We start from the raw sequence: 26,280 nt of genomic DNA, 5'->3' as shown, positions 1-26,280 counted from the left end.
GACTCATTCATGAAGTCCTTCCCAAAAGGTCCAGATTCCCCCTGTCCCTGACATATGAGGAATGGTCAATGAACACTAGTTTTTCTTTTTTGTTACTATTATTATCACTATTCTTGTTATTCCTATTACATCTATTATCATTTCTATTATTACTATTAAACATTTCAACACGTTGGAAGTTCTGGAATCACTTTTAAAGATTAAGACATATGTTAAGTCCTTAATACTTTGATTATATAGTATACATGAATATGGTATAATAATGAATAATAATAATAAAATAATAATAATGAATGTTAAATTATGATAGCTTAATATATGATTACTGTATTAGTTTCTTTTACAGCATTGTGATAAAATACTTAGAAGAAGTAACATGTGAGAAGACAGATTTATTTTGACTCAAAGTTTTAGATAGATTTCAGTTCTTTATAGGAGGGAAATCATGGCACTGGAGTCTGGGACAGAAGTTCAGTTTGTGGTGGCAGAAAGATACGGTGATGCTATTCACATCATGGGGGAACAGGAATTAAAGAGCACTGGCAGGAACTAGAGGCTGGATGACATGCAGAGGTTCATGCTTAATAGCCTATTTCTACCAACTCCTCTTCTTAAGGGATCCATGGGCTTCAGTAGAGTATCATTTCTGCATATACTGCCTCATCACCCGGAAGAGTTCTCCTCTAACCCTTCCACTCAACTGCCCTGTAGCTGTTTTACCACCCTTGGGTGATGTAGGTGGGCCTTCTTTCTATGTGTTGCTTTCATTGGTTAACTAACAAAGAAACTGCTTGGCTTGATAGGTCAGAACATAGGTAGGTGGTGTAGACAGAACAGAATGCTGGGAGAAAGAAGCAGAGTCAGGCAGAGGCAGAGAGCCAACCACCATGAAGCTGCCAGATCAGACAGGCTGAATCTTTCCTGGTAAGTCACGACCTCGTGGTGACATATAGATTATTAGATATGGGTTAGTCAAGATGTGAGAGTTAGCCAATAAGAGGCTAGAACTAATGGGCCAGGCAATGTTTAAAAGAATACAGTTTCTATGTAATTATTTCATGTAAAGCTAGCCAGGCGGCCAGGAGCCAGGCAGGACGAAAAGCAGCTCACTACTCCTTTTACACTTGGGGGCTTTTCTGACTTTTCATCCTACAAGGCATCAGCCATGTTGTAACAGCAACAATTCAGTTTAAACCATTTGATGATTCACAGTTCCTTAGATGAATTTTTTTTTCATTTTCAATAAATCCAATTTACAAAGGCAGTGTCTATTCAGCTTATTAGCAAATTGCCAGTCACTCAGCAAGGTGCTTAAAATAGAAGGATAAATATAAGCACGAATAAATGATTTGGTATGGTTTTCTTTGATCCCCCATCAAGCTCCCTTTTTAGTGTCTTCTTTTATTGGAGTTATGGTAATTCTTCTTTCTTCCTAGTTCGTATTTATGATATGAACTCATATATTTTATTGGTCAGTATCTTGCTATTATATGAAGATAAACCAAGAAGGTATTGTTTTATTACTTTGAGAAGCTCATTTTCTATTGGGCTGGGCCAGTATCCTTTGCAGTAGCATTTCTGGCTGAATTTGCTCTTGCTCTCACAGAAGGTCTAATTCATCTCTTACATTTATGTGGCTGTTCACCGGGATTTTTCTAAAGCACAACTATTGTGTGTCTGAACAGTGAAACTAGCCTCCTGTCTGCTCTACGGAGCTGCCTTTTTCTTCTTTTTGTTAAGAACTTAGGCTACAGGCAGCATTTTATGTGAGAAGCTGAGAGAAAAATACTAGAAAGTCCGTTAAAATCAGCAAATAGCTCATTTTGAGTCCTCTTGTGTGCTTTAACAGGGCATGTTCAGTTCTGTGGCAGGAGGTGGGGCTTTATTTTATCATCATTGTGCTTGGGTATTTGTGAAGTAATTTTCTCATCCTGTCTTATATCTTAGTACAGTGATAGATGCCAGTGATAGAATTTTCTAAGAAGGTCCATATACCCACACTTTTTGCTAAAGATCAATGATGGTTAGAGATGAAATTATCCAGCGCCAGTGCTACAAGGAAGTGACTTCAGGTGATTGGTTCTGTCTGTTATGTTTTCTGCACAGCCTACATTGCCAATTTAGTGTTAGGAGAATATCCACGTATATCCTATTAAATATATGTCACTCATAAGCCTTGCATCCATAGCCTCATATTTAAGGAACACTCCTACTGTGAAACATGGAACTTGCTTCCAGGTAGGGCGGTAAGAATCTGTGTGAACCTCATTTATCCCTTTAAGTGTGGCATAAATTACTATGAAAAAACCAGGTAAAGACAGAACCATTCACTTGAACTTCTTTGCACAGCAGGCTAGCCCATCTCTCTTGGGGTTGCTTGTATGTAGGTAAGGTAAGGACTACTACTGCTGGGGAATTCAGGTGATTTCCATCATCCATTACCTGCTGCAACAGTCAACCAATTGTAAATTGGCCTGTCTCACATAGCCTTTTAATATTATTTCTGATTCACATGGTTGGTTGATGCCAATGAGTCTTAACACCGAAGTGGTGATATAATGTTCACCCTCTTAATTCTTAGCAGCTTTATTAATTGTGTGAATGAACAGCTTGCGTGCTAAACAATTATATTCAAGGAAAAAAATGTAGGTGTTTCATTCACTCTAAGTTGTCTGTCATCAGCATTATAGACACTTTCACTACTGAGACTCAATTTCTAGGTTGACCCTGTATAAATAAAGGTCAACATACATCTTACTTTTTAAGTCAATGTTTTTCTTTTATTTTTCGTTGTTTTTCAAGAATACTTTATATTTCTAAGACTTATATTTAGCAAAACCAGGAGCGATTATATAAAATAAATGCCAGGTGCTGGGAGATGAGTGAATAAAGTGTAGACACGTTAGCATGAACACTTGAATTTGGATCTCTAGCATTTAAAATCTGGGAAAGGAGGCACATGTCTGTGACTTTGTAACTGGTGGAGCTGGTAGAGAAAGGCAGATCCTGGGCTCTTATTTGCCAGCAGGGCTATCAATTGGTATGCTCCAAGATCAGCCAGAGACCATATTTCAAATAATAAGATAGAGAGCAACAGAGGAAGGCATCTGATGCTAAACTCTGCCTTCCAACTTGCATTAATGCTCTTGTACCCTGTAAAGATTTGTCACTTGTATTGGTTTAATCTAACATTGATTGGCCAGTAGCCAGTCAAGAAGTATAGGTAGGGCAAACAGACTAGGAGAATTCTGGGATGAGAAAGGGCTCAGTCTGTAATCACCACCCAGATGCAGAGGAAGCAAGATAAAAATGCTAAACTGAGAAAAGGTACCAAGCCACATGGCTAAACATAGATAAGAATTATGAGTTAATTTAAGTTATAAGAACTAGTTAATAATAAGCCTGAGCTAATAGGCCAACCAGTTTATAATTAATATTAGCCTCTGTGTGTTTTGTGGCGACTGCAGGGATATAAGACAGGTCAGGGCAGAAATCTCTATTTACATTTTATTTATTTCTTTTATAAATTTAGTCATTGTAACTGGGGTAAGAAAAAACCATAATTATTTGAATCTGTATTTTCCTGAAGGTCTACGTTACTGATCATATGTAAGATGTTTTTCAGCCATTTGTATTTCATCTTTTGAGAACTTTGTGTTTAATTCAATGCTGCCTTTTAACATTCCATTGTTTTCTTAATATATTTTTTAAAAGTTATAGATTCTAACCCTCTGTTGATGTAAAGCTGGTAAAAAAATTCCCATTCTGTAGAATGTAGCTGTCCATCAATAAGTGAATGGGTAATGAAATTGTGATATGGTAACCCAGCCCTAAAAAATGAATGTCACATGTTTTCTCTCATTCTGGATGTTATTTTTGAATCTTCAGACATGTTTTTTTTTTTAATTTGGAATATTCATGGAGGCCAGAAAATTTCTAAAGGCTCCTGGGGAGAGGTTTTTAAGGGAAGAAGGTTAGTATAAAGTGTTAAAATGCAATTATAGAACAGACAGGGATACACTGGGGTAAAGAAAGAGCAAGCAGGGTGAAAAGAAGAAACTGGGAGGGATAAATAACACCACATGCTTTTCAAAATGTCATGTGCAAACCCTACCACAGAAACTTCTTAAAATATACTTATACATATATGTAAAGAGCTGAAAAGTCATTATTGTACACGGGACAATAAACCCCATACTAGATATCAGAGGCTCACAAATGAAAAGCCCAGTAACATGAATAGGTTACTTCTTTTGGAGTTGTTGGATGGGGAGGCCCCAAAGAACCCCCAACATTTCACGCTACTGCCAATGCTCTTCATCATTTCCCAGAACTTGATGGGACGAGCCCTATTGCTGAAAACACCACATACTTGAGTCACAGAACATGGAGAAATTATACTGTTACTGGCCTGTAGACTTCATCTTTACAGACTAGCTTATGTAGTTCTGGAAGTGTTACGCTCATTACTGGAGGAGAAATGTAATTATCACTTATCCAGGTGTGGTTCCTATGAGCTACAAAAACATCAGGATTGGCAAGAGATGTCCACTGTTGCAATAGTGGGACAAATGCTGTGGGAGCAACCAACTACCTTCTGGTTGAATATGTCTTGCTCCCAAAGATGAAACCTGTACCTGGCACCATCATTGTGCCAAGAACCTGTGACTACACAGATCCCAGACCCAGGGAGAGAGCCTACTACTAATAGTCTGCTGAATGGCATAGTTAAAACAGCACCTTATGGCCTATAATTACACCCATAGATTCCAGCACTTACCAACTCTCATCAAAGCAGCTTCTATTTGCAGTCAGTGATGAACCACACAGAGGTCCAGGGTCATTGCAGAAGTGTAAGTGGATAAGTGTTAAGTGCCAGAGGCAGTAGGTGACTGCAAGGACTCAACAGGGTAGCTGACCGTATGAACTCACAGTAGTGAGTGATGTCATATCTAGTGACAGAGTGCATAAGACCTACGCAAAAGCCCAAGCCAGAAAAATCTCAGCATGGGGAGGGGAGGTGAGCATGCAGTTCCACCCCAGTCTATAAAATATTAGCAATTCTTAGCTTCTGGGAAAGAAAGAGTTAATTTTTATTTTTTTCTAAAACTGCAGCCTTCAATAAATTGACCATGCTCCAGTTAAAGGCCACACACCTAATTTGTGCTCTTGGGGAGCACAAATTGGTCTTGATGGGGAAAGGGCATAAAGTTGGGTGGGAAGAGAGGAAAGAACGACTCTGGGAAGAATTGGAGGAGGGAAGATGAATGTTATCAAAATATATTGTACAAAATTCTCAACTAAAAATAACTTAAAAGCAATGAAAATTGAATTTAAAAACATTGAAAAACCCCATCATAAACCTACTTTCTTTTTAAAATTTTACTTACTATTAGTGTATGTGTGCATGCATGACGTATGGGAGGTACAGTTTGTGGATTCTGATATCTCCAACCTTTATATGATTCTAGTGAGCATTAGCTTCTACTTTTACACAGGTCAGAATGGAAGGCACCTCAACTGCATAATTACCTTCACCACACTGGCCTGTGGGCATGCCTGAGGAGAATTTTCTGGATTGCTGATTGATATGGGGGAGGTCCAGCCCATTGTGTGCAGTGTGCTCCTGGGAATGTGGGCCTAGGTTGTATAGGAAAACTAAGCAAGAGCCAAAAGGAGGAAACCAGCTAGCAGGCTTTGTTCTAAACTGCTCTTGTTCGAATTCCTGCCCTGACTTCCCTTAATGATGAACTGTGACCTGGAAGTGAAAGATGAAATAAACCCTTGGCTCTCCATGCAGCCTTTGGTCATGGCGTCAACTGGAACACCAGAAAGGAAACCAGGATGTGAAAGTCCCAGAGATGGAACTAAGGCCATCAGCTTTCTGTGCTGAGCTATCTTATGGCCTGTTGGATTTAGGTTGCTCAGAAGTACACACATGCAGATACATACATACATACATACATACATACACACACACACACACACACACACACACACACACACACACACACAGAGAGAGAGAGAGAGAGAGAGAGAGAGAGAGAGAGAGAGAGAGAACATACCCCCCAGCTCACATTTTCTAACTCTTCTGACTTTGTTGTCCTGTGTGATAAGCACTTAGAAGCTAAGCACTGTAGAAAATATCAACTTTAAACATTTGAACTCAATTTACGGAAAGGCAGCCAGGGTATTGTGAGCTTTGACACAGGGAATCTCCTCTCCTTTTCCCTCCACTCATCTCTCTAAAAATCTCATCCGCCATCACATCCAGTCTTATTACTGCTGATTTTCTCTAAACAGCAACTGTATTCCCTGCTACCTTCTTCCTTGGGTGTCTCTTACACCATTAGAGCTTTTGTATAGCTGTGCTATGCTTACGAATGAACACTGAGTGACCAAGGAGTTTGAAATTTTTCTTATCTTATTTCTCTGTGTATAAATTACATAATCTACATCATACCACATGTTTGAATAAAATCTGAAAAACTCTGTCATCAACATTATTCTACCGAAGTGCAGGTGCCGAGTATGGATATCAAGTACTTGGCCTGGCCAAACAATCATGTTTAAAACTCTCCATGGGAGATTTTAAATAGTAGCAAAATGAGTAAACATATAGTTTTATGAGCCGTCATTGGGTATTTATCCATTGTCTTAGACCAAGCATGTTTATATTGTTTGTCTGTGTTTTTGAGAACTGAACTGCTATAACACAAAGTTGACTCAGTTCAGTTTGGGAGACTTTTTTTTCTTTTCTGTTCTTTTTCTTTTTTCTTTTCTTTTTCTTGGGGGGGGGGTTTAAAGACAGGGTTTCTCTATGTAACAGCTCTGGCTGTCCTAGAACTCATTTTGTAGACCAGGTTGACTTCGAACTCACAGAAATCCAGAGTGCTGGGATTAAAAGTGTGTGCTATCACCACGCACTTTTCTTGTGTGGTAGGTTTGTTTTCTAAAAAGTTTATTTTGATGGTATTGGGGATTAAAAGACCATTGTGTGTATGTGTGTGTGGGGGGTGTAATATTTGTTTGTACATGTTGTGTGCATGTGCACATGTGTTCATTTGCACGTGGAGACTAGAAAACAACAATGATTTTTCCTCAGTTATTCTACATCTTATTTTTTTGAGACTGGGTCTCTTAATGAACCTCGAGCTTACTTATTAAGTTAGATTAGCTGCCTAAAAAGTCCTACAGATACTCATGTCTCCGTCCTCCAATGCTGGGTAAAAAAAAGAAAAAAAAGCCTTGCTTGGCTTTTAAAATGGGTAGTGGGCAACTCATAAACACTTTCAATAATGTATCAGGATACAAGATGAACTCAAAAAAATCAGTAGCCCTCCTTTACACAGATGATAAACGGGCCAAGAAAGAAATCAGAGAAACATCACTCTTCACAACTGCCACAAATAGCATAAAATATCTCAGAGTAACTCTAACCAAACAAATGGAGGACTTGTATGACAAGAACTTTAAATCTTTGAAGAAAGAAATTGAAGAAGACACCAGAAAGTAGAAAGACCTCCCATGCTCTTGGGTATGTAGAATTAACATAGCAGAAATGGAAATCTCACTAAAAGCAATCTGCAGATTCAATGTAATGCCCAACAAAATCTTTCACAGACCTCGAAAGAACAGTACTTAACTTCATGTGGAAAAGCAAAAACCCAGGATAGCCAAAAATACTGTATAATAAAAGACCCCCTGGAGACATCGCAATCTCTGACTTCAAACTCTACTACAGAGCTACAGTATTAAAACAGCCTGGTATTGGCATAAAAACAGACAGAAGGACCAATGGAACCAAATTGAAGATGCAGATATCAATCCACACACCTTTGAACACCTGATTTTTGACAAAGAAGCAAAAAATATCAAATGGAAAAAGAAAGCATATTTAACAAATGGTGCTGGCATAACTGGATATCAACATGTAGAAGAATGAAAATAAATCCATATCTATCACCATGCACAAAAACTCCAGTCCAAATGGATCAAAGACCTCAACATAAAGCCAGTCATACTGAATCTTATAGAAGAGAAAGTGAGAAGTACACTTAAAAGCATTGGCACAGGAGACCACTTCCTAAATATAACCCCAGTAGCACAGACACTGAGAGAAACAATTAACAAATGGGACCTCCTGAAACTGAAAAGCTTCTGTAAAACAAAGGTCATGATCAACAAGACAAAACTGTGGCCCACAGAATGGGAAAAGATCTTCACCAACACCACATCTGACAGAGGACTGATCTCCAAAATACACAAAGAACTCAAGAAATTGGTCATCAATAGAACAAATAACCCAATAAAAAAAATGGAGTACAGAACTAAACGGGGAACTTTCAACAGAAGAATATGAAATGGCTGAAAGACACTTAAGGAAATGCTCAATGTCCCTAAGCCATCAGAGAAATGCAAATCAAAACAACTATGGAATTCCATCTTACACCTGTAAGAATTGGCAAGATCAAAAACACTGATGACGACTTATGTTGGAGAGGTTGCGGGGTAAAGGGAATACTTCTGCATTGCTGGTGCAAATGCAAACTGGTACAACCCCTTTGGATGTCAGTGTGACGATTTCTCAGAAAATTAGGAAACCTCCTTCCTCAAGACCCAGCAATACCACTTTTGGGTATATACCCAAAGGATGCTCAATCATACCCAAAGGATGCTCAATCGTGCTACAAGGACATGTGCTCAGCTATGTTCATAGCAGCATTGTTTGTCATAGCCAGTACCTGGAAACAACCTAAATACTCCTCGATCAAAGAATAGATAAGGAAAATGTGGTACATTTACACAATGGCAGGAGAAAAAATAACGACATCTTGAAATTTGCAGGCAAATGGATGGATCTAGAAAACATCATATTGAGTGAGGTTACCCAGACCCAGAGAAACAAATATCATATGTACTTACTCATAAGTAGATTTTAAACATAAAGCAGAGAAAACCAGCCTACAAATCACAATCCCTGAGAACCTAGATGACAATGAAGACCCTAAGAGAGACATACATGGATCTAGTCTACATGGGAAGTAGTAAAAGACAAGATCTCCTGAGTGAATTGGGAGCATGGGGACCATGGAAGAGGGTTGAAGGGGAAGGAACAGGACAGAAAAAAAATGTAGAGCTCAATAAAATAAATAAAAAAAATGGGTAGTGGGGATTCGAACTCAGGTCCTCATGCTTGCACAGCAAACCCTTTGGTTACTGAACCAACTCCTTAGCACCATAACTATTTTTTTCTTAGAAGTTATTTGCTGTTTCTGATTTTCTTCCTAATCTTCTGACTAGCTACAGCTTCAGGTTTTTCACGCATGATATCCATGATTTAATTTTGGCCAACCTACTTCTGACGAATGACGGGAGAGGTAGTTTTGTGCTCAGCCTTTTACATACCATAGTCCTCCGGAATCTGCACAACAGGCAAGGATTAGATTGTATTTGTACTGGAGAGGGATGAATAGCTTCCCATTTGCAGTTTTTAATTTCAAAGTCATATCGTTAAGATTCTTGCACAAAGTCTACCTAAGTTTAGAAGAGCAAATCTTCAAGAGATCTACAGGACTCCTGGGGGAAATGATAAGCTGCAGATGCTAATATTGCTTTGGAGTGTGAATGCTGTCGCATCACCAAAGTCTCTCTTTGGGGTGATGCATTTGTTTATTCTTAAGGACTTATTTGCATTCGGCTGGATTCCAGCTCATAGCACAAGGCTCCGAGTGCTCATTAAGAAGCAACGCAATTCTTTTCCTAGCTAGTGAAGCATTTTTAGCTCAATCCCTTCTTGTGGACTCATTTCACACATTAGGATGTCTGCAGCCTATAGGTGAAATTTCTCAGGTGCTTTTGGTTGGGGCATAGACCTTATGTCTTCATTACAACGGTTCATGAGAATTCTCTGGTGATGTCACCAGTCCTTTGGGAAAGCCCGTCAGTTGTTGAGGATAATTGGTAGATTTCCAATTTTCTGACATTTTATGAAAAGAATTAAAATTATTCATATACATATAACATATGGATCAGTACCTTGAAATCTGAGTGTTGACATGACACCGGAACATGACATCAGAAAAGTCATGATGATGGCTGCACCATTTGAAAGATGGCTTAGCTCAGCTTGCTTTGATCACGGAATGTTCTTAGCGTTTCCCATCTACACCAGCTGTTTCCCATACATTTGGATTCTCTCTGCTTAGGATCTGCATCTCTATCAGGGCTTCAGTAAACCCTCCCTGTTCATATTAGTTAGACAGAGTCTCTGTCTATTTACCCATTGGAAGGGATCCCATTTTAATCCAGAGAGAGGATATATATGGCTAACCTTGCCTGAGCGTTGCACATGTATTAGTGTACTAATTGCCTTTCTTATTGCTCTAGCCCTATATCTGACAAGAGCAAATCGATTCAAGAAGAGATTATTTTGTTTTATGTTGAAGTGGTACAGACAATTGCCAAGAAACCATGATGACATGCATAGAAGGCAGAGGCCCTTATGCCTGCAGTCAGGAGACAGAGAGATATGAATGTCAATGCTCACCTGGCCTCTGTTTTTGTATTTACACTCATTTTTGGTCTGCAGACCGTGGGATGGTCATTCAGAGTAGGTCCTTCCTCCTTAGTGGTTCTTGTCTGGAATCCCACATTCTAGATCATTCCAGGTCCAGTCAAGTTGAAAATAATTCATCATTGCATCTTGGTTTGTGTGTGCCTTCCCTCCCCACTTCCTTCTATCCACGTAGTTGGATGTCTAAGGCACCCAAGATAATTTTTTTCCAAATGCCTGTGGACATTCTAATGACACTGTAAGGACCATTCCTTTACCAAAGGTGACTGAACATACATTTTTCTTTATTCTGTAAAGACACCCTACCCTTAGCTAATCTTTCTACCTCAGTGTAGAATTCGTTCTTCAGATTCTTGGGAGTTTCCTCACAGCTGACCTCAGGGTGCTTATGATAACCTGTCAGTTCTTTCCATTGCTTTGGACATTTTAACAACAAAACAAATGGCTTGCTATTTAAAATATCATTCTTGTTCATTTCTGTTAATTTCCCCTGAAAAGTAATTAATCAAGTTGTTAGGATTTCTGCGCATAAAGTTCTATGCACTATTGTCATGCTGCATAATTACTCCCCAGTAGCCATTCTGTCAGATGGTTAAAGAACCAAGAAAGGTACACTAGCAGATGTTTGCACAAGAAATGTCATCTCTAAAACAAATACCAAATAACAAATAATGCTCCCTATTTTGTTTCATTTAATAAAATAAATACAAACGACAATAACAACAACAACCATAATCTATTTAGTTTAGCTAGGTAAAACCTTTTTGACTGGCCTATGCAGTTGGCAGAGAGGAGATTTGTGTATGCCAATTCAAGTGTATACATGTATGTAGGTGAATTTCTGTGCATGCATGTGCATCTCTGTGTGTGTACATGTGGATGCAAGCCGTCAACCTTGAAGGTTACTGCTCAGGATGACAGTAGTCTTGTGTTTAGATACAGGTCTCTCACTAGCTTGCGTCACTGAACTCACTGGCCAAAAATCCACATGTCTCCACCTCTGCAGCCCTGGGATTAGAGGCAGATGCCAACCCTCCCTCTAAGCTTTTTATGTGAGCTCTGTACACAAAGCTCAGGTCCTCATCTTTGGCTATCTCCACTGACATAGAGAATATTCTTGAACCAGATGAAGAAGACAGATACACCACAGAAGTAGACAAAGTACATGTAGTTGTCAAGGCACAGCAAGGAAAGCTGGAGCAAAGGAAACAATTACCTTAGGGTCATGAATCCCAGAAAGCTCTTCATAGATCTTCTCACCCACCATGACAGCAGCCAAGTTCGCCGTGTATGTAGAAAGGCAAAACATACAGAAAATGGCCCAAAGATTCATCAGAAATCTTCCAGTCCAGCATTTGGGGGGTTTGATAGCTGCTGTTCTGCCAAACAGAAGGGCATAGCAGACGTTCAAGGCAGAAGAGAAGGAGAAGACTTTGTTTCTATTCCGCCCCTTCGGGGTCATACCGAAGGGGCTCTTCCATTCATACAACGTGAGAAAGATGGCAGTGATATGCAGAGCTACGAAAATCCCCAGCCACATGGTCCAGTGGAGTGGCCACATGAAGGCTCCAATTGGAGCTGCCGTGTCTCGAGTCCTCACTAAGATGCCCAGACTGGTTGAGAAGAAAGGGCTGGTGAAGTCTATCACCTGGCTTCGAGCAGTATTGATGCTGAAAGAAGTGACTGCCATGTTGGCCGTGCCACTCAGGAGATCGCCAACCAGCCCAGTCCAATGACCATTCTTCCAAGCTCCGTACTTTCCATCCCCTACAATGTAGAGGTCGAAGTCCAAGTTCATGTCCTCTGCTAGCTGTTCCAGCAGATCAATGCAATACCCATAGCAGCACTTCTTAAATTCGATGGGCACGGTGTCATTACTGCTATGGAGACTGCTAAACAGGCTGTCCAATATGGAAGAATCATTCGTCATAGGGTCTAGACAGAGTTGTCCGGCAGGGCATAAACCTTCATCGTCTACTTCTCTTGTGAAGACGAATGGGTGTTCGATCAAGGTCACCACTCTCAAGTGTAGCTTATTTTGGTGCTGGGAGTGGGTTTTGTGCCTCTGGGCCTGTTCTGGCCATATTCCGGAGTCCATGACAATCCTTCCCCCCTGCCAGCTGCCCAGGCGAGTCCACATTGGCTTTTCCATAGGGTCATGCTGCAAAGTCCAGATGAAAAAATTGTTTTCAGAGCTGATGATGGTAGACCCTTTGACTCTGATGGAACCACTGAGACCTCTGAAAGTGGTGTTGGCTAAAAACCTGGTGAAGAGGATCAAAGGCAAAAAGTAAGAGAGCGAGGCAATGCCACAGTCGAGAACAAGTGCTGATCCTTGCTTCTCTGCCTTAATAAAAAGAAGGCCTATTAAAATATTTATTGGATTTTTAAGCTATGCTATAATTACATCACTTTTCCCTTTTCTTTTTTCCCTCCAACCCTTATTTTATACTCTCTTTAAAATTCATAACCTCTTTTTTCATTAATTGTTGTTTGTATAATAACTTGCTCAATCTGTATAATGTCATTTGTATGTATGTCTTCAGGCCTGACCATTTGGTACTCAGGTCTGACCATTAGGAAACCAATTGGTGCACTCTTCTCTGGGGAGTCCTGCTTTTAAAGCAAAGGCTTTGTCTATCTATACTTTCTTAAGAATGATATAGACTTTCTGGAAGTGCTCTATTTCATTGAACTAATAAGACCTCCAGATTCTATTTTTGGGAAGGCACTTAACAACTGATTTTACTCCAAATATTTCAGTTGATTGTTACAAGTAGCACTCTTGCTCTTATATATTTTCATGGGTTTCCAACTTATGGAGGTTCTGGACAGCTTTGCCATTCAGTTCTACTGTTTACAATTTTGATTGTGATGAAATCTGTTCGATGACATTTTTGGTACAGAAACGAGCTTTAATAATCATGTATATTCTTTCATAATTGCTTAAAAATGCATTCATAACATTAGGGAATAGCCATCTTTTGTATAATGTTTTTCCTTGTAGAGTAGAAAATTAGCATATCTCTCCTCATGAGGCCAATCAGAGATGCACGCTGGATATTATCCACAGAACAAAGAGAAGGATGATACATGAGCTTGCTGTTCCCAGGACAGCCTTAGGCTACCCTCCCTCATCATTACATGAAAAGAACTGGCCCTGACTCCAGCGCAAGAACCTCCTAGAAGTCAAAGCAAGGAAAATGAGTAAATGTTGCATGATTTCTAGCCCTGTGAACTTGAGCACTTTCCGTTTTGACACCGACAGGACAGGAAAATGTTTGGTCACAGCATCTGTTTTTCTTGAGCAGGAAGAAGAGATAAGAGCTAACACATATACTTGTTTCAGAATAAAAGCTCAGGCTTTGTTGTCCGATGGACCTGCAATCGAATCTTCATCCAGTCACCCAACAGTCGTGGTCCTGAGCATGTTACTTGACTCAAAGATTTAATTTCATCCTTAGGAAAAAACAAACAAACAAACAAACAAAAAACAGGGAAACTAATCTTTGTTGCACTACAAGGTTTTCAAACAGTGCATGTAATACACAACATACCTTCCAATGTAGAGATGTTATTGGCTGGAGACCAAACCTGCCTTAGCATAAACCCTAGGCAGTGACTTCAGCATAGTTGAAATGAAAAGGAATTAAATTGAAATGTGGGTGTATCATGGTAGGTGTTTTTGAGGAATCCAGCGACACAGGTCTAGCTGTCCAGAGAAACACTTTCATGAATTGCCTGCCACATGCATTATTCCATAATTTACAAATGCAAAAGAAGTCTTGCTAAGAAGTCATGCTGCTGCAGAGGGGATATAGAGAAATTGGAAAGTGTGAAATATGCCCTAATTTTCCTTAGTGATAAGTGAGAATCACATTTGAAGATGCTGCTGTCACTGAAGGCAACGACAGGATTTGTTGTGGTAGATTGCATGTAATGGCAATCACTCATGTTAATGCGCCCCAGTGGGCTCTGTTACTTAAATAAATTCTATTTCGCAGCAAGTAATGAAGTCTCAGCTATCTTAGACTGTAAAACCGTTTTCTACTTCAGAGAAGCAGGGACCCAAATCATTAAAATCATATATAGGTTAATCAATTGACAATTCCCTTGGTGCCGTAAAGAAAGAACAAGTATGTTAGTGCATCTAATGAGATATCTACCTTTAGATTTCTTAAAACGTGCCCACACATGGCCTGGAGGCCGAACTCAGGGCACGAAAAGCTTGATAGTAAATGGGCAAGCTCACTTTGCCAATTTCGTGATCACAGAAACATCAAATGAAGGTTGTAGAAAGAACTCTTCGTTAGTTTGAGAGTATTTTGATTACTTTAATTTTGAGAGATTAATTATAATAGTTTCAACTGGAAGGACCCAGGACAGATTTCCTCTGACTAAATAGGTATCTGAATCCTTCCAGTCAAAGGCATTAGAAGTCTGTAGAAATCTTTCATCGATTGCACGGTATCTACATTCTGATAAAGCTATTCTTCATTATCAGTGTGAACATTTAACATGGCCATGGCGGAAGGACAATGCCCAGTGGCTCTGCGGCAGGCATTTGTCAAAAAAAAAAAAAAGCAAATCACTCTAGATTCTAATATCTCCAACCACTGTTCTCCAGAAAGACCAGTGTACATTTTACTGCGAAACCGTCATGGAGAAGTTCTGTTAGAGAATTCGTACTCATGATAGATCAATTGTGTCTATTTTATTTTTCATTTTATAGTGAGCATAAATGAAAACCATCTCATCAATAGCTTTCAGTTACAGTCATTCTCACCATGTATTCTTTGTAAAAATGACAAAGGGTAGCTGAGTCTGGATTTTCACCCTATTACCTGAAAGATTAAAAGGTTGAAATCTCATTTTTGCTTAAATCGAATTCCACCAAGCTCTTATGAACTTGCCCTGGACTCTTCTTGGATGAACAAGAAAGAAAAAGAAAGTGGGGAATCATTTTGTTGGCAAGATGAATGAATACAAACACCTGGCACCGTGCTTGGCACTTGTGGCTATTGAGATGAAAGCCACCTCATTGGCTTAAAGAGCTCAAGGGCTAGGTGTAGGGGAAAAGAAAACGAGTAAGTAATTCAAGGTTATGTAATCTGCGAGGGGTTCCCTAACTTTGGACTTTCTGACCCAGGGTACCAAGGAAGGAATCTTGGAGGAGTAAGAGCAGGGTTGAGTCTGGAAGGAGAAATTATGCTTTTCCAGAAAGAGAAGCTGAGAAGTGGCACAATTATCGGGATGAGGCACATGAACAAAATCCAGAAACAAGGGTACAAGTCATGAGACGCAAATGATAAGAAGAAAGGCCAGAGACAAAGGGTGGAAAACGTTACATCAGCTCTGAGGCCTCAGTGAAGGCCCACTGAGGGGATACTGTTCGGCAAAGACATGATTCTTTTCCTCTGCCAGGTATATGGGTGGTGTTTTTGAAGGATGAAGAAGATGATCAAAATTTCTATGTGAAGAAAGATGGTTTTTCCTTCTTTTCCTCCAGTCTTATTGTCCCCTCCCCGTTTTTCCATAAGTAGCAGATGCAAAGAGGTGAGAGATCCTTCATTTTCATAAAGAGGATTTTAAGAGGACAAGTGCACAGAGTTCCATTTAGTTTATAAACCATAGTTAGAATACACAGAACTCAGTCCAACAAGAGATCAGATAGAGAAAACTTGTAGGATGCAGCTGACTAGAAGAGCATCACTATCCTGGAGAACCTTATGGCTATAAACACTGGGCAAACGTAATCTTAAGGTTGTTCCCTAGAATTGAGAGCTTGCATCCAAAGCAGTAACAGCATCACGATTTTCTGTGTTTATCCATAAACTGCTCCAACCTTGATCAGCACTCTCTTCCCATCTTCCAGAATCAGAAATGTTACAAATAAAAGAGGTAGAAAATATAAGAGGGAGAAGTAAACACAATGATCTGATTGGCATGTGGAGTAGAAAACATTAAAATTTAATGTAGGGAAAAAAGGTGGCATGTAGAATACAGAGGTTCACACACCTGCTCTGTAAGATTGAATTTCATTTTAATAATAAAACAAGAGCCTTAGAGGCTTCTGAGCAGTTTAATGACATAGCCAGAGGCCTTTGATAGTTATATTGACTTGGAAACAAGTAAAATGTATACAAGAAAGAATTGATGATGACCCCAAGACCATGTGGACGAATATTATAATGTATTTGATTTTGTTGGGTAAACAGATTCATGCCACTTGAATCTCACTGTAGAAGCAAGAATCTAGTTTAGCTCTGTGATTTGCACATCTTCTGTTTTTTTAGGAAAGAAGTTCAAGTCAAGTAGTGGTGGCTCACTGTATACCATTTGTAACATGATCGGGGACTGTTTGTTGGGGTTTCTGTCCCACCTGGTACCCCACAACCAGCAAGACCTAAGAAAAATCACACAGAGATCTCTATAAGTTATAAAACTGATTGGCACATTAACTCAGACTTCTTATTAGCTCTTGTAACTTATATTAACCCATTATTCTGATCTATTTTAGCCACCTGGCTCAGTACCTTTTCCAGTTGTCAGATCACATCCTGCTGCTTCGGTGATCTGGGCAAGAGTGGGAGGAATCAGCTTCCTCCTTCCCAGAATTCTCCTTGTTCTCTTTGCATCACCTCTACTTCCTGTCTGGTTTTCCCACCTATACTTCCTGCCTGACTAATCAGTGTTTATTTAAAACATGATTGACAGAATACAGAGAATTCTCCCGCACCAGTGCACACCTTTAATCCCAGCACTTGGGAGGCAGAGGCAGGCAGATTTCAGTGATGCTTAGTCACTAATAGTCACTATAGGTAAGGCACTGGTCTAGTTCTAGATGCTTGGTGCATAGGAGAGATAATAGCTATGTACTTAGATGCTACAGAAAGAGAAAGAATTAAGCATTTCAGGAAAGTAATAAGATGTGGGATACTTTAGAGTACTTGTTGGAAAAGAGGGAAAGCAAAATTGGCAAGGACTTCTTTCTGAGAAGATGACACCTTATTAAAAATCAAGTCCTGCATCACTCGTGTGGGTGTGTGTTTGGGATCTTTGAGGGCAGGGAGTTGAAGCTGAAATGAGAGAAAATGAATAGAACAGTGAGTTTGCAAGAAATTAGTTGTTTTTTTGTCATTACAAGGACTTTATTTTGTCTTTATGTGAGATTCACATAGCTTAGTCTAGTTTGAACATAAAAGTGTGATGACTTGCCTTCTGTTTTAATAGGATTGCCATGTTGCTGAATGATAATTAATTAAAATGCCCGGAGCAGAAACAATACCATTTAGGAGCCCATTCTACAGACAAAAGACAGTGTGGGCTGAGGTGTAACTGTAGTAGGTGCAGTCTTAGATCTCAATATGTTCTTATGCTGGAATGGACAGATTTTCTGTTTATGTAGACATTGTTTCTGATATAAAGGAGACTCAAGAATGCCGCTAAATAAAGTGTTGCCTTTGACAACTCGAAAGTTGTTGCCTTTGTTAAGTTTTCTATTGCTGTGGTAAAACATTGTGACCGTAAGAAACTTGTGGATGAAATAAATGGTTTATCCCATATCATGGTTCATCATCTAAGGGAGTCAGGGCAGGAATTTAAGGTAAGAATCAGGAGGCAGGAACTGAAGCAGAGGCCAAGAATGATTACTGATTAATGGTTTGGTCTTCATGGCTTGCTCACATTGCTTTCTTATAGTGTTCAGAACCCCTAGCCCAGGGAGTTTCACTACCCACTGTAAGCTGGGACCTCCTACATTCTACATCAATCACCAACCAAAAAAACTATCCCACAAGCTTGCCATTAGGCCACTCTGGTGGCAGGTGTTTTTTCAATGAAGGCTCCTTTTGCCAAATGACTCTTGCTCTGTCAAGTTGGCATAAAACAAGCCAGCGCAGCTGATGCCTTGTCAACTGGACACACAAATGCATCAGTACTCAAACAGAACCTTTCCTTTCTCACTTGTCCCCAAGATATCATGTTAATATAACAATTTAAAAATTCTAACATTTTCTTTATTTAAAATTTATTTTTCATTTTACATACTAAACCCAGTTCCCCCTTCCTCCCTTTCTCCCATGCCCCCATATCAAGGCTGAACAAGCTATCTCACCATAAGGAATGGGCTCCAGAAAACCAGTTCATGCACCTGTAAGTCCTGGTCCCACTTCTAAGGACTCTCCCAACACCGCACAACAAATCAAACCACCTAACTGTCACCCATATTCAGATGGTCTAGTTCTGTCCTATACAGGATCCCCATCTGTCAGTTCAGACCTCCCACTAGCTCAGGTCTGCCATTTCTGTGGTTTTACCCATCATGATCATGTCCCCCCCCCCTTGCTCATGTGATTCCTCCTCCCTCTTTACAACTAAACTCAGAGAGCTTTCTTAGCCCAGCACTTGGCTTTGGGTCACTGCATCTGCTTCCATTAGTTACTGGATGTCTAAGATGGCAATTAGGGTAGTCACTAATCTGATTATAGTGGAAGGCCCATTCAGGCACCCTTTCCACTATTGCTTATTCTTACCTGGGGTCATCACTGTGGATGCCTGGGTATTTCCCTAGCAACAGACTTCTCCTGAACCCGATATTTGCTCCTTCTATCAGGATGTCTCTTTCATTGATCTCCCTCTCTGTCCCTCCCCCAATTTGGCCATCTCAATCAGTCATGTTCCCATGCCCCATACCCTCCCTTCTACCCCAGTTCCCAGATTTCCTATGAGATCTTAATTATTTCCCCTTCTTGGGACCTTCCATGTATGTTCAACTTAGGGCCCTCCTTTTTACCTAGCTTCTCTGGGATTGTGGACTGTAGTCTGGTTATCCTTTGCTTTATGTCTAAGATACACTTATAATTGAGTACATACCATGTTTATCTTTCTGCGTCTGGGTTACCTCATTCATGATGGTTTTTTTTTTTCTAACTCCATTCCTTTGCCTGCAAATTTCTGTATACAAATGATAAATGGCCTGAGAAAGAAATCATAAAAACATCACCTTTAAAATAGCCACAAATAACACAAGATATTTTGGGATAATTCTAACCAAAAAAAACCCCCACATGACAGGAACTTTAAATCTTGGAGGAAAAAAAATAAAAAAAGATATCAGAAAATGAAGAGATCTCTCACGCTCTTGAAACGGTAGGATCAACATAGTAAAAATGTCAATCTTACCAAAAGCAATCTACCAATTAAATGCAATCCCTATCAAAATCCCAACATAATTTTCACAGACCTCAAAAGAATAATACTTAACTTCATATGGAAAAACAAAAACACAGGATAACCAAAAGAATCCTGTACAATAAAGGAACTTCCGGAGGAATCACCACCACTGACTTCAAGCTCTAGTAGATTAATTAAAAACAGCTCGGTATTAGCATAGAAACAGAACATGTCCATTAATGGAATTGAATTAAAGACTCTGATATTAATCTACACACCTATGAACACATGACTTTTGACAAAGAATCCAAAATTGTAGAATGGAAAAAGGAAGTATCTTCAACCAAAGGTGCTGGCACAAATGTTGACATGTAGAAGAATGCAAATAAATCCATATCTATTGCCATGGACAAAACTCAAGTCCAAATGAATCAAAGACCTCAATATAAATTCAGTTATGCTGAACCTGATAGAAGAGAAAGTAGAAAGTAGCCTTGAACACATGGGCACAGGAGAATACTTCCTAAATATAACTTTAGTAGCAACAATAAATAAATGGGACCTCCTGAAACTGAGACGCTTCAATGAGGAAAAGTGCTGCGGGAGCTCCTTCCATTCCTTCAGCCAATAGCCGCTGGGATACCAGCCCATTGGGGCATGGTCTCTATCTCTTTAAAAGAGCAGCGGCTGTCCTCCATTCTCTCTCTGGCTTCCAGCTCTGCTTCCGGCTCCTAGACTCCTTTCCTGATCACACAGAGGGGCTGTTGTCTGGGATGGTGATCTGTAAGTTTTTCCCCTTTGGATAAATAACCATTCTATTAATCATAATTTCAAACTGGTGTGGGATTGTTTGTGACTTACACCTTCAGAAAAGAACATGGTCAGTAAGACAAAATGGCAGCCTACCGAATGGGAAAAGATTTTCACCAACCCCATTTCTGAGAGAGGCCTAATCTCAAATATATATATATATATATATATATATATATATATATATATATATATATATATATATGACATCAAAACACCAAATAATCCAATTAAAAAATGGGGTACAGATCTAAACAGAATTCTCAGCAAAAGAAACTCAAATGGCCAAAAGACATTTAAGGAATTGTTGAACATCCTGACCCCATGTTGAACATGATGACCCCAGGTAAGAAATTAAGCAATAGTGAAGAGGGCCTGAATGGGCCTTCCACTGTAATCAGATTAGTGACTACCCTAATTGTCATCTTAGACATCCAGTTGGAGAGGACGTGTAGTAAGGGGAACACTCTTCCTTTGCTGGTGGAGTGCAAACTTGTACGGCCACTTTGGAAATCAGTATGGCGGTATCAAGACCCAGCAATACTACTCTTGGGCATCTATCTGAAGGATGCACACTCACACCACAAGAACATTTGCTCAACTATGTTCATGGCAGCATTATTTGCAATAGCCAGAACCTGGAAACAACCTAGATTCCCCTCAACTGAAGAATGGCTAAAGAAAATGTGGTACATTGACACTGTGGAGTATTACACAGAAGTAAAAATTCTTTTAAAAGTTCCACATCTTTAAAAATTTTGATAACTTGAAAGTTCCAACTCTTTAAAACACTCAATGTCTCTTTCAAAGTTTAAATTTTCCTTAAAACTCCAGTCTTTCTAAAATCCTAAAGTCTCTGTAAAATGCCAAAGTCTCTTAACTGTGGGCTCCTGTAAAATAAAACATGTTAGAAGCTTTTTACTCAACCATGGCACAATTACATTCAAACAAAATAAAAACCAAAGCCCAATAATGCCAACCTCAGTGTTTGATATCTGGGACCCATTTGTAATCAACTGGGCCCCAAATTGCCTTCAAAGCACACACAGCTTGTCTCCTCGGCTCAGTTGGGCTCCACTCCACAGCTGCTATTTGGTGGACATTCCATAGTATTGTCATATCCAAAATGCTTTGATGTTTACTGAAACTAGCTTACACCTTCAGCTCTTCCTGAACTCTCTCAGGTACTCTGACCCAGCCCCATGGTGTCAAAACCCAACTTCTTTCTATGGTTCTTTTTATTTTGGTGCTTCTACTGCAACTGAAGCTGTACATTGGTTCCTCCTGGCCTTTTCAGTGCAAAGTCTCAGCGGCTTTACATGACCCACTGATGCCTTTGAAACCAGTATCACCTGTGAAACTCTTACACAGGACCAAGTTTAGCTGCTGCACAAGGTACAACCTGACCACATCTGGACCACAGCTTCTTTGTGCTGATACCAAGGAAACACTTCCCAGAAAATTTTGTCTCAGTTATTCTTTTTAACTATACTGATTCATCAGCCCCATTGACCAGTGTAGATTGTCCCAGCAAAGCAAGAGTCTCACTTTAGTGGTTATGATGTTTTTTAATCATAGATGGTCCTACAGCTCCAGTTGATCAGAACCATGGATTCTTAATTAAAAACATCACATAAACAATTCTAATAAGGTCCTTGAAAAGTTCTCAAACCTCTTCCTGAAACTGCACAAATCAGAGATTATATGGGTCGGGGGCCGAGGGGCCAGATAAACATTGGGTAGATGTCATCACAAAGTTTGTGTGAGGTCTGTTGACTAACTGGATGCATTGAGGACATTGTGTGCATTGCTGTCAATATTCCTTGCCAATGTCCTATGGAACAACCCATTAGTCTCAGAATATCCAGCTTTTTCCATCCTCAAATTAAAAAAAAATCCTTCCACAAGCAACAAGTAAAGTTAGAAGCAATAGGCACCAATTTCTATCCTATGATTTCTATTGCTGTGATAAAATACTCTGACCACAAGCAATTTGAGGAGGAAAGGGTTTATTTTGTTTATTCTTCCACTTCCCAGTTCATCACTGAAGAAAGTCAAGGCAGGAACTCAAGAAGAGAACTTGGAAGCAGGAACTGATGTAGAGACCATAGAGCAGTGTTGCTTATAGGCTTGCTCTTCCTTCAGCCTGCCATCTTATAGCACCAAGGACCAGAAGCTCAGGGTGACACTGCCCACAGAGAGCTAACTTCTCCCCTTTCAATCACCAATTAAAAGAAATGACCCATTGGCCATTTTGAATGGGAGCATTTTCTCAATCGTGGGTTTCTCCCCAAATGACTTTAGCATGTATCAAGGTGACATAAAGCCAACCAGCCCAGATGGGGTTACTGTTAACCGAGAAAAGGAAAATGATTAACAATTAGGTTTGAGACTGGGGAGAATAATATGGAGTTCAATTTTGTGAATTTTAAGTTTGAGATCATTTATCAACATCCAAATGTAGATATAAAGTAGTTAATTGGGCCATCTGGAGTTAATAAATGAAGCCTGTGCAGGAGACACAAATGTGGGTATCAAGAGCCTATACATGGTTGTTGAGAAGAGCCAATGAGATCATGGTGGACATTGTAGGAGAACGGTAGTTCAGGGGAAACACATGGGAGCACTCTAACAGGTGGGGCGGCACAGGTAAGGACGACACAGAAAGGGGAATGAGAAGAAGGAGGCAGATGTAGGAAAATGGTATGCTTCTCTCTCAACACCAAGTGGAAAGATCATGAAGGGTCTCAAATGCTTCTCACAAACTGAATTTGGAAAGGGCTTAAAGGGAACCTTTGGTTTAGAAGTGTGTGGCTGGCTGGTGGCCTCTGTAGGGTACCTGTGATGGTTTTCATCACAATATCTCAGTGTTGTAGGCAAAGAGAGAAGCTCAACATAATTCTTTCTCAGAGGACTATGCTGTGAAAACAAGAACAACAAATATCGATGGGGGCTGAAAATCAAAACTACGTGAGTGTTTTCTTCATGTATATATAGTACGTATACTCCTACACACATGTGCATGTACATCTTGGTTGTATAGATACACTGGCCTTTATTCTAATTGGAATGATTCAGTAGAAACAGAAAATGTGTTGATAGAGGAAAAGATACAAGGAAATTTCCAGTATGACACTCTCTCGGACACAGCGAGAGCTGCACTTCAGGCACTTGAGGGGAAATGATACAATTTTTCCTTTGACAAGAGGCTGAAGCCAGAGAGATTATAATGGTGGCAGGGAGACAGGTAGACATTGGGGAGATGTCATCAGGAAGTTTATGTGAGGTCTACTGACTGGCTAAATGCAGTTAGGACAACTTAAAGATAAATTATAGCAGGTCGGAGAAACGACTCCATGGTTAAGAACATTTTCTGCTCTTGCAGATGACCTGAGTTCAGTTCCCAGAACACACATGATAGCTCACAGCCATGACTGGTTACAGGGTGTATGACAGTTCTGCCTTCCACAGGCACCAAGCATGCACATGGTACACAGACATACATGCAGGAAAAATATTCGTACACAAAATAAAATAAATAAATCTAAAAATAATTTTAAAAATTTAAAAGATAAGTCAGAGATCCAATTAGATCCTTCTCTAATTCAGTGAGAGAAATTTTATTGTATTTTCGAGATGAGGTAGAAAGGTATTTTTAAGAGACAGAAAGTGAAGGACTTTCCTAAGAAAAGGTGAAAATAAATTTTAGTGGATCAGTGTTCTACCCCTGAGTTTTTGCACTCAGGTTTGAAACCACCTGGGACTGCCTTTTTTCAATTACATTTTTTTCTGTTTTTGTTTTTTGAAAATTTCATCTCCACTTCAATAAGAATCTAACCTGGGGTGCAAGTGTAACCCAGGGAACTTGAAAGGGGTTTGTGGTGGGCGGTGCATTTAGACAGAGGGGGTTATCAGAATATAGGTGGAATTAAAGTAGAGAGGGGAAATATTGAGAACAGAAAGGTTCAAGCAGGTAGTAGAGTGATGGGAATAGGAAACGAGGGGCCAAGGGAAGGTTTCAGTAAAATGAACTATGCATGAAGAAGCTACATGGGAGTCTGATATTGCAACCCAAGTAAGAAATAAAATAAGAATAGACAGTAGAACACACATGGTATGAAGTAATAGAGGGGGTAATACTAGGATCTAAAGGTTTAAATAGGGTTGGGGTACGGAGTGGGAGAAAGTTGGAATAGCAAGTGGATTAACAAATTAAAGATGTATAGGGAGGCCTTAAGAAACCCCACTAGCTTGTGAGCTAATTAAATATATATATATATATGTATATATATATATATATATATATATATATATAAACAGGAACAAAAAATAAAGTTTGGACAGTAACCTGCCTGAGTAAACAATGCTGCTCCCACACAACATGAGTTATTAAATGAAAATCCTAGTACCAGGAATGAATTACCTCTCTGTGAGTTAATGGTCAGGGAGGCCACAGAAGTATCCAAAACAATATAGGCTGTTATCATTACTCTTAACTGTCCAACAGAGCAAGATAGTAAGGCCTTATTGCAAAGATACCACCCACAAAAGTTTCAGGATATTGAGAAATCAATCTTGAACTGGTCAGAAAACTCTTTTTGTTTGCTGGTTTTCATAGAGCTCAAAAGTGCTACTTGGGCTCCCTGCAGGGGAAGGGGATTCAGTCAATGATCTTCCTAAGAGGACCCAGGATGCTACAATACTACCTATCAGGTAAGATGTGCTGATTATGTAATAGGGACAGGACTGTTTATGGGGTGGGGGTAGCCAACCACTCTCTGGATTGGATTTGAGGCTTGTTCCAGAAATTCATGCTTGGTAGTACAAACATGGTCAAAAGCCATGGTTAGGGGAATAATGGTCCTTGGATCAGAAACCACTCATATTGTTTTGCTAAACAGTCATGATGTCAAGCTGTCCTATGAATATTTATATTACATTCATAGATTTGTGCTGCTTTCAACCCCAGTCAGAAAAAAAGTATGCAATTCTTTAATGGCATTTCCAGTTTCTCGGTTAAGCTTTCCCCCTTTCTGGGTCAACTTTGGCAAATGATTTTATTCTGGGAATTCATAGCTATTTATTGAGCTGTATGAAATATTACTTGTGCTAAGGTTCTTGCTTAATTTCTTCTCAATTGATCGTGCTTTTTATTTTGTTAATTCTATTTAATTTCTAGGCTTTTCTGTCTTTCCCTTTTTTATTTTATCATAGTGTGGGCACATTTTTGATCATAATTTCTTTCATAGTAGACATTTAAGGTATAAATATGGCATCGAATATAGTATGCTTGTTTCCTTTTGTATTATAGAAAGGGGAGTTGTTTTTCTTTTGTGGTGGAAATGTTTAATTCATTTCCATAGATGTTCAATGGAAAAGAAAATATTTATTAATTTTAGCTTCACTTATAAAATGAAGCTTGTTATTTGTATTTTAAGAGATCTATGTTCTTCACGTGTTTCTTAGGAGATCTGAAGAACAATATATGCAAACATCCACTTTTGTATGTGTGCTTAAAGTATTTTCTCTGTTATTTATATTTAAAAAACTTTGGCTGTCATATTAATTGATGCACTTTCATTTAGTGTACTTTGTGATTTAAGTTAGAAGATATTATCCTGCTCTTCTCTTTTGTATGCTTCTTAATACAGCCAAATAGAATAGATCTGTATCACCAGAAATGATTTCATTGTTTTTATATCAAAATTATGCAAATAGTT

General features: G+C 39.3%; 1 protein-coding gene across 1 annotated transcript in view; it reads right to left on the bottom strand.

The window, feature by feature from the left end:
- Grin3a (glutamate ionotropic receptor NMDA type subunit 3A) overlaps positions 1-26,280 on the bottom strand; it is a 205,454-nt gene that overhangs the window by 99,438 nt on the left and 79,736 nt on the right. The window contains exon 3 of the mRNA XM_048419746.3: positions 11,793-12,840. Coding sequence (XP_048275703.2) covers positions 11,793-12,840 — 1,048 coding nt within the window. The remainder of the gene's footprint in view (positions 1-11,792; positions 12,841-26,280) is intronic.

Source organism: Myodes glareolus, chromosome 16, assembly GCF_982192425.1.
Source record: "Myodes glareolus chromosome 16, mMyoGla1.1, whole genome shotgun sequence".
In the NCBI taxonomy this organism is placed as follows: domain Eukaryota; kingdom Metazoa; phylum Chordata; class Mammalia; order Rodentia; family Cricetidae; genus Myodes; species Myodes glareolus.
Note: the sequence above shows the minus strand (reverse complement) of the source record. Positions and strands in the feature narration are given on the sequence as shown.